The 9,814-nt window shown below is 42.1% G+C and overlaps 1 protein-coding gene across 2 annotated transcripts in view; it reads right to left on the bottom strand.

Annotated features, from left to right (window-relative positions):
• Positions 1-5,421: 5,421 nt before the first annotated feature.
• Positions 5,422-9,814, bottom strand: part of LOC109890636 (dehydrogenase/reductase SDR family member on chromosome X-like) — a 29,416-nt gene continuing 25,023 nt past the window's right edge. For both annotated transcript variants that reach the window (XM_020482602.2, XM_020482601.2), the window contains exon 7: positions 5,422-7,959. In XM_020482602.2, coding sequence (XP_020338191.1) covers positions 7,777-7,959 — 183 coding nt within the window. In that variant the 3' untranslated portion in view covers positions 5,422-7,776. The remainder of the gene's footprint in view (positions 7,960-9,814) is intronic.

Raw genomic sequence — 9,814 nt, 5'->3', positions numbered from 1 at the left:
GTATCAACCGTCAGTAGGCCTAATAACCAAACATTTTCAACTGCCAATTTACTGTTAGTTCCCTTCAGTTGGTATAGCCTACATTCATTTGCTTCCTCTGTAAACGCTGTCACTGGCAGTGTGATTGTTGATGAGGATCATTAGTAAATGTTAACCGTATAAAAAAAAACATGTAGGCTTATGAAAATGAAGCGGAGCGCAGAACAATCCATGAGAGTTTGAGGCCAATGCATGGCGCAATACTTGGCTGTCACCACACAGTTCCATGGTTAGTGCAGGCAATAGAGGAGGGTATATTCTTGCTATTATAATTCTATGTACACTCATCTTTCAACATTACCATGGGTTGAAGAACTGAATGTGCCAATTTTCTGAATTAATCAAACCAATGTTTTCTTAATTTTGTGTGTAAAGGCTCTCCGGACTTGTTTTTTTAATGATATTTAATTACTTTCCTAAACCTAAATAATATACAAGAGTATCTTTTTTTATCTACCAATTGGTGCTAAAACAGAGACGAATATGCGTATATTTAGATGGATTTCTTTCATTGATCCCTAATTTTCTGAACCCGTTCTCTCGATATATTCTAGTGAGTCTGTCAACACAATTCTAGCTAAAAACTACACCATATTTAAAGGGAGGGCTTTGGATAAATGCACTGAAACCACTATTCAATGAAAACTCCCATGAGAAAATCTGTTGGCCAGCAAGTGGGAGGGTCTTCAGCAGTTGAATTCAAATTATTCAGAGCACAAGGTAGCCACACCTGCAGAGCGTGTTACTTGTCTGAATACCAAATACTGAGAAGGGCGTAGGAAAGGCGTACATTTCCTATATCTGAATTGCCCCCCTAGTGACAGACTGTTGCCTATTGGAAACAGATCACTCATCATCACTGTCTATTAGCATTTGATCTGAGAGCTCCTCTCCCTCCTTTTTACAGAGAGGAGACAGCGAGAGAAGGAAAGAGAGAAAACGAGAGAAGGGACATGGGGGAGGAGCCCACCGTACAGACCACCCTATTGGTGGAATGACATGAGATTAGATGATGAGATTATTCATTGTTGCAATACTTTCTGATTGACCTTGAAAAGCCTTGTTGGATGTCATTGTTGGATGATAAACATTTTTAGGTCAGGGCTTAATTGTATGGCCTTGAAAATGTCATTAGACCTACCAACCTACCTACCTACCTAACTAACTAACTAACTAACAGCATTTGTCAACATCTAATAGACCACAGGGAGGAAGAGGGTTTTGGTACGCTTCATCATTGTGGAATTTAGCATTCACAGCCTGTTCAAAAGGGATGGATTCTCTTCCCATGACTCTAGGCTGTCTCCAACACAAGGATGTACTCAGTTGCCCTTTTTAAAAGGGGATTAATCATAATATAGATACATTAAAGGTTCAGTCCTCAATGGATTGTACCAGTGACTCACACTACGGGCCGGAATCAGTCTGTATCGCGGAAGATCCGCATTAAAATGTAAAGGTAATTTCCGATGCAACGTTTACTGTGCAGCATTTACCGTGAATGCAGTCTCCGCAAACGCGGGAACATTGTCTTTAAATTCCAATGGAGCGATACTGATTGAATCCAGCCGTAAAACAAGTTACGGTACTGCCAGCGATGCAGCTAGCAGATTGTGCATTCTCTTTTTAAATGATGGTTATTTGATTGGGTGTTTTTCCATGACAGGAAATATAATCATTGAAGCTTTTAGCACGAGCTCGTTTGAATAATCAGAAAGGTAAGGTAGCTTCAAAACCCACAGGGATCTTTGTCCCAACTCGGCTTTATTTTCTGCTTGATTTTAATCTCACTCTTGAATGAATAACACAGGGTTTAATCAGCCCTATGCTCTCACTAGGACTAACATCCACTCACACACAACAGCCATATTAATAATAATTAAACCAACAGCCACACAATACATCAGTGTCCCTTTCCTGCAGTCAAATGACATAGGGGCCTCATGGGTGGAATGTTTATATTTTTCATAATTTAATAATTAATAATACATTTTAAAAAATGCCCAAAATCCAGTGTTTCTATGTCAAATGGTTTAGTAATATTTCAGTCTTCTGTGATGTACATAAAGTGTAATATTGGGATGCAAACTCAAAATGAAATACCCTTCAACTCTATATCTGACATGGTACAGCGGTTTTCTTTTTTTAAGCCCATAATCATGTGTGTGAGGTGTATACTTCTGTTTCAAAGTAGATTTGTTTAAGACTACCAAGAATCACTCTGTGACCCTGATTTAGCCCACTGCAGTGAAAGGTTAACAGGTTGAGCAACTCATGATAGAGTCACTACACTCTTTGCAGGTTAATTCAACTTAAACCTTAACTCAACCCTAAATTTATCCCTTACCCTAATCTAGCCATCTAGGATGAACAATGCATCTGGACTTTCCTTGAGCAAGAAACCTCACGGTAGAAGCACAGGGAAATGGAATCCCTCTCCTAACCTAACCCTAACCCTAGCTTCATGTCCACATCCTGGTTCAACCCTAACCCTAGCTTCATGTCCACATCCTGGTTCAACCCTAACCCTAGCTTCATGTCCACATCCTGGTTCAACCCTAACCCTAGCTTCATGTCCACATCCTGGTTCAACCCTAACCCTAGCTTCATGTCCACATCCTGGTTCAACTCTAACCCTAGCTTCATGTCCACATCCTGGTTCAACCCTAACCCTAGCTTCATGTCCACATCCTGGTTCAACCCTAGCCCTAGCTTCATGTCCACATCCTGGTTCAACCCTAACCCTAGCTTCATGTCCACATCCCAGTTCAACCCTAACCCTATTTTCATGTCCACATCCCAGTTCAACACTAACCCTAGCTTCATGTCCACATCCTGGTTCAACACCAACCCTAGCTTCATGTCCACATCCTGTTTCAACCCTAATCCTAGCTTCATGTCCACATCTTGGCTCAACGCTAACCCTAGCTTCATGTCCACATCCTGTTTCAACCCTAAGCCTAGCTTCATGTCCACATCTTGGCTCAACCCTAACCCTAGCTTCATGTCCACATCTTGGCTCAACGCTAACCCTAGCTTCATGTCCACATCCTGGTTCAACCCTTACTCTAGCTTCATGTCCACATCCCAGTTCAACCCTAACCCTAGCTTCATGTCCACATCCCAGTTCATCCCTAACCCTATCTTCATGTCCACATCTTGGCTCAACCCTAACCCTAGCATCATGTCCACATCTTGGCTCAACCCTAACCCTAGCTTCATGTCCACATCCTGGTTCAACACTAACACTAGCTTCATGTCCACATCCTGGTTCAACACTAACCCTAGCTTCATGTCCACATCTTGGCTCAACCCTAACCCTAGCTTCATGTCCACATCCTGGTTCAACCCTAACCCTAGCTTCATGTCCACATCTGGTTCAACACTAACCCTAGCTTCATGTCCACATCTTGGCTCAACCCTAACCCTAGCTTCATGTCCACATCCTGGTTCAACCCTAACCCTAGCTTCATGTCCACATCTTGGCTCAACCCTAACCCTAGCTTCATGTCCACATCCTGGTTCAACCCTAACCCTAGCTTCATGTCCACATCTGGTTCAACACTAACCCTAGCTTCATGTCCACATCCTGGTCTAACCCTAGCTTCATGTCCACATCCTGGTTCAACCCTAACCCTATTTTCATGTCCACATCCTGGTTTAACACTAACGCTAGCTTCATGTCCACATCTCGGTTTAATCCTAACCCTCAACCTTAACTCTAGCCCTACACCAAAAGTGAAATAAGAAAATAACGGCCTTCTTAATAAACTTCCGTCTTTCCGCAACATAATACTCTGGAGTTGGCAGCTAATTCAACCATGCTGTATGAGTGAAGCTGACAGAGCCAGATGTGCTTCCCTGTGGCTCCGGCTACATTGCTAATGCTAACTAGCCCCCAGTGCCTAAACCCTGTCACTTACCCCCCCCCCCCTTTTTACTTTTTAAGGACTTCTACTCTTCTACAGTACAGTTCAGAGGCAAGTTAACTCTGTGACTGCTAAGTAGTTAACTAGCAGACCTCTTTAGGGCCAAACGACTGATCTATGTGAATTAGTTTCATATTATCGTTATTCAGATATATGCCACATACTGTATGTGTATAATCCCTGCGGGACTTGAACCCACAACCTTTGCGGTGCTAACGCCACACTCTAACTGAGCCCCGCGGGACCACATGGAGCTATTACCTAGTTAAGGAGCCCCAGGACCCGGTCTTATCTACGCTGACTATCAGGTCTGCTGGAACGACCGCAGGGAACAAGGCGATAAGTGCTAGTCTACAGCTCCCCTGCACCACCCTGTGACAGAACAAGAGGATGTCTTTTGCATATATAACTAGAGATGGCTGACTTCCCCCAAAATCACTACAGTCAATTAAATACTATTCAGTTCTCACTATATATCACATAGCACACATAAACATAGAAACACATCTGAACACGGGGTTAGTGATCTTGTGGCTCTAAATCTTTAGCTTTCTGCTTGAGACTGTAATAAATTGTACTGATGCAAAATAAAAGCGCTAGGAAAGGATGCAACCTGATGCAGAGCTACGGGTCGAAGCGTCGTCTCCGTAAAACATGCATGGGATCACAATGACTTCCTTTTTGCTCAGACCTGATGCAATTCTTTCTTCTTAAAAATAAAGAGAGGAAGAAAAAGAAAAACACAAAGACCAAATAATTGACTCTTTATCCTCTGGCCATTGAGACATGGCTGTGCTGCTGAGGCCGGCCCAGTATAGTTTATAGATTCACACTGATATGACTCTCCTCTCTCAGCATGGATTTATAGAAGAGCCTTACCCAATCTCAGGAATAATATGGAGACAGAGACGTGGTAAAAATCCTTGTGTAACTCGTGAATAAAACATTGGATTCCCCAACGTGTGTGTGTGTGTGGCCTACTCTACTCATGGTGCCTGAAGAGCACAGTGTTTGTTCTAAGCCGTCCTCTTTGACACACATTAGGTATGGCGTGCGAGTCTGAAGAATGACAGATTGGTTTGTCAGATGCTTCAAAAAGACTGATGCCCTGCTTGCAAGCTGTAGGGATATTACTTCCACACAGTAACATAATAAATGTCATGGCCTGTCACACACACACACAGAGACAGAGACAGAAAGAGTCCCCGTGGTTATGAGAGTAATTGGATCCTTCTTACTTACCTTTACACAGAATGAATGTCCTTGAATGAATCATCTCCCATCATTCTGACAGTGCCTGTGTTTGACTTGAACAAGACACCCCCCCCACACACACACACACACACTATTGTCAATATGTTGAAAATGATAATACAATTTCGTCAATCATTATGCATTACTGCACATAGTAGATTTAAGATACAAGGTAAAAACAAATCGGGGATAGCAATTAATTTACAATAGATTTTTATTTAGATTTGTGTCCAATGTGGACATCCTTCTCTATGACATGAGTGAGGACAACACAGTCACATCTAAGAATCACTCAATGACTTGAAACTCAAATGAATAACTACTTCATTAATTAGCACAGTACAACTGAAGAGAACATGGAAAACAAGGCATCGTTCACAGTGATTGTGGTAATACAATGGACAACCGAATGACTTCAGATGAAAATGTCCTACTGAAATGTTTACACCTTGGATGTATTATATCTAATGTTTACCGTGTTTATTATGTTATTCTTCTCTTACTTTTTTGTTGTTGTTGGTATTTTCTTAAAACTGCATTGTTGGTTAAGGGCTTGTAAGTAAGCATTTCACAGTAAGGTCCTGTCGTATTCGGCGCATGTGACAAATACAATTTGATTTTCATTTGGTGTCTCTTATGTCTGCCTTTTATCCAGCATTAGACTCATAACACGTGTTGTATCGTAACAAAAGCAGATGGAAGCTTGGAGGAGAGTCATCTTCTCTTCAAACCTTCCACATTAGTATTCTAAAGAGCATGTATTGGCACTGTTGTTATTGAATAACTGTTGTCTTGGGGCATGTACAGAACTGAACCGTACACTGCTTAGGCATGCATACACACATACAGTACTTGAACACAAAACACCTAAGACAAAACGTTGACGATATCCTGTATGAGAATTTCGACACGCACACCTACAATGGATTGTAGACACCTAGAAGAAGTTAGATAATGAAGATGTGCAGTCCCTATTGGCCATCGCAATTAAAAAGATGTCATAGCAAGTGTTTGTAATTCCAGCAGCCATCGAACACGAGCACAAATTACAGGCAGCGCCCAAGTTAGAACTCTCCACACTAGAGACATCTTATCATGAGAATCACTTACAGTAATTTAAAGATTCAGAATCTAAGACTGAAAATGGCGTGTCTGAAAATACGATTCACCAACCATTAACATGTTATTACTGTTTCAGAACACTTAAAGATAAGCATCATTTTGTCATCACAGTATGTCACAGAGACATCAAAAATCACGACAACATTTCACATCAGTCACAGTGAAGTGGAGATAGCAGGGCAGAACATCCCCTCTGGGCACAGTAAGTCAAACAAGGCAAAGGCATCTACTGTACTATGAGGAAGCTCGTTGTCAGTTTTTTTTTCCTGGATGACGACAACAACAAGGATTGGACACACGCATTAAATGAGGCAAGTCCAAATTAAGCGGGAATAAGGCTAACCAAGTTTGAGTCTCATGGTGGTCATTGTTAGCCCTTCACCAAAGCATATTTGATATGATATTTTTGATCACAGCTATGAGGCGGTACATCTACAGATATTTGGTCCAGTCCTTGATGGGAGTCAGGGGTGGACTAGGACCAGAAATGGCCTCTGGCATTATTCTAACACAACATAATTTTTTTCCCTTTTGGCCCCCATTATTAGCCAGATAATGAGCATTTTGTTTAAAAAAATATATTTACACAGGCCCACTAGGATAAAAATGGACCAGCCCATATGGCATTTACCCGAAATGCCAGATGGCCAGTCCGCCCCTGATGGGAGTCCAAGTGCGAGAAAAAGAATGGACAGAGGGTCCAATTTTAGAAAGAAAAAAAGATGGGTCTGTTTCGATGAGATATTAGTAGCTCCGATGTTGTTCTTTGTGTTCTTCAATGTTTTGTTAACTGCGACTCCAGAAGAGGGAGCTACAGTACCAAAGCTTAATACATTTGGCAGCAGAACTTGTATTGCAATATAAAAAACATCAATTCCATCACTCAATGTGCAGTTCAGCATGTGTTTAATAGAGCTTGTCGCATGTTAGAATGGGTGTCTTCAGAACTGTCGTTGTGGAGGAGGAGCTATGTTAGGAGATATGAAATGCTGAAGAGTCGATTCCATTGCTGGTGTGTTACGCAGTACTATGAGGACAGAGGTCAAGAGAGGACAGTTACTGTAGAGGCAACAACCAAGGTTTGTGCTGTAGCTAGATGTTGCTAAGTAATCAGGAAGCCTAAGTCCACAGGCTGTCGCTGTATGTAGTGCTGGCTGGGGCTGACTTGGACACTACTAAAATATGCACTTGTGCTCTCCTCCCCATGAATTTAAAAGCATTGGATTGGTGTCAGCCTAGGCTAGAGGGAGTTGCTACCATATTTCCTATACCAGTGCTTTTAAATCCATGAAGGGAAGGGAACAAGTGCACACTTGGGGCCGAAGGGAAGGCTTGAGAATTGGGACGCAGCTTGGTTGTTGTTGACGCTGGAGGGAGGTGTCATGCCACTGATCTTGGCATACTTCTAAGATCATGGTTCCTGGTTCCTCCTCTAGGACTCCCGAAGACCAACCAGCGCACAGCTCTGTTTCCACAGCTCAGCCCTCACGTTGTGATCGTAAGTAATGTCAGCGGATTCAGTTCTCTCCCCGTTATAGAAGTAGCAGCCTCCGACCCCCTCCAGCTGCGAGGCAGTGGCAGCCAGGATAGATGTAGACGCTCCCTCGGCTGGGGTCTGGAGATGACACAGAAATAACACTTTAAAAAAGAATGGACAGGCAGGGACAGGCTTGTTCTTCAGAAACATAGTGGTCCTCTGTTCCATTTTCAAAATTGTAAACTGAAGCCCAGTTCTATCAATCATTCGAACCGGCAACAACGCTTTCATAAACAGGATGGTGTCCCCTGTTCCATTTTCAATATGTAAAATACATTTCACAGCTGAATTGCTAAGCAGCTTCAGTTAGTTACACCTTGTCCCCAATTGCTGGAGAGGCGGCTGGGCGGACGAGATTAGAATTAGGCTATTTAGATATATGACAAACAGTTGTTACAGCAATCTAAGGCGTCTGTGAGCTCTCAGGTGAACTAACACGTCTGTCTGGCAGCAGCAGCCTGTGGTGAGTGATGTGCAGCAGGCCGGGCAGCAGCAGGCAGGTTAAGTGGAGGAGGTTAGAGAGGAGGAAGCAGAGCCAGACTGATCTATTGCAGGCCATGCCTACTGCTCTGGAAAGCCTGGAGCTTATATAAGGCGCATATGGCGGCTCCTAAATGGGCCCACTGCACTGGAGGAGAAACAAACGCCAACACAGAGCATTTAAACACTACACTCGCTGCCCGTGGGAATCTGAATTCATGTCCCTCGTTTAAACACACAAACACAATCAACAACACATAGAGTGTGAGTGTCTTTGCTGATGGGGACTTTGAAGAGTCAAGAAGAATTTGCTCCCCACAATATATTTGGACTAGAGGTGAGGTTTTAGTAATCCAAATTGTTGTATGGCCAAAAACAGAGTCAATGTGATTAACACTGAGGATGTCCCTTGAATGGAAAATGTGAATGAAGACACTGGCAGACAGGCCGGCTTGATTTCCAAACAGCAGATGTGAAATAGCCCCTAATGAAATCTGTCGACAGTCCAGAAATGTGTATATAAAATGAATATTCGCCTTAGACAGCACACATACGTCTCACTTATAAAATAAATACTTGTAGAGAAAGGAACAGTGACGAACATTGAACGAAACAATATTTCATGCAGGTCCATATTTCTTAGGGTGATCATCACTTGTAATATGGACAAAGGATTGAGCAACCATCTGTGGCCAGTGGGCATCACATAGCTGCCCTCCATACGGCAGTTAGTTGGCCAAACAAGTGCTTCAATACAAAATGCTGCAATACTTGGCAATCCAAACCTCAGTGGATATGAGACATCTTTCCAAACACACAAAACCCGAACAATCAGACAGATAATGAAATACGATTCGACGCTAGACCCCAGGTCCAAGATAAAAGCCTCCAAAAAGGAAATTATGACGGAGATAAATATCAATGTCTGACAATATCAACTCACTATCTTTGTGGAATATGAGTATTATTGAGGAAATGAAATCCTGATGTTTTGCACGCTATCTTTATATTGTCACCCTTGAAATACTGTATTTTTATTTTTTTACTCTTAAAGCCCAACTAGCTTAATTTCCCAGCACATTTCTCTGTGTTAAAAAGGACAGTCATCTAAATCTATTCAGCAAAAAAGCAAATTGTCTACATTGTCCCTACTAGAATGCCATAATACAAGAATGAATCTGTGAACATGCAATGTGACGTTTTAGAAGCAGATTCAAGGGTGATTTAAATAACTAGGAAATAAACAAAATTACCATTACTGCCACATGCATTTTGCTTGCAGCTAATTTGTTGTTTGCCGCTAAATTTTATAAGCAGGTTGACGTTTATTGGGACGAGTCTTGTCTTAAAGGCAGAACTGAGCGATTTCCGTAATATGGGCAAGTTGCAAAGCCAAAATTGGATTTATTGTAAAAATTCATGAAAACAAAAAGTACATTTTTGTTCTTAATTT

This window comes from Oncorhynchus kisutch, linkage group LG5 (genome assembly GCF_002021735.2).
Source record: "Oncorhynchus kisutch isolate 150728-3 linkage group LG5, Okis_V2, whole genome shotgun sequence".
Taxonomy (NCBI): Eukaryota; Metazoa; Chordata; class Actinopteri; order Salmoniformes; family Salmonidae; genus Oncorhynchus; species Oncorhynchus kisutch.
The sequence above is the reverse complement of the archived record's forward strand: the minus strand, read 5'-3'. Positions and strand labels throughout refer to the sequence as shown.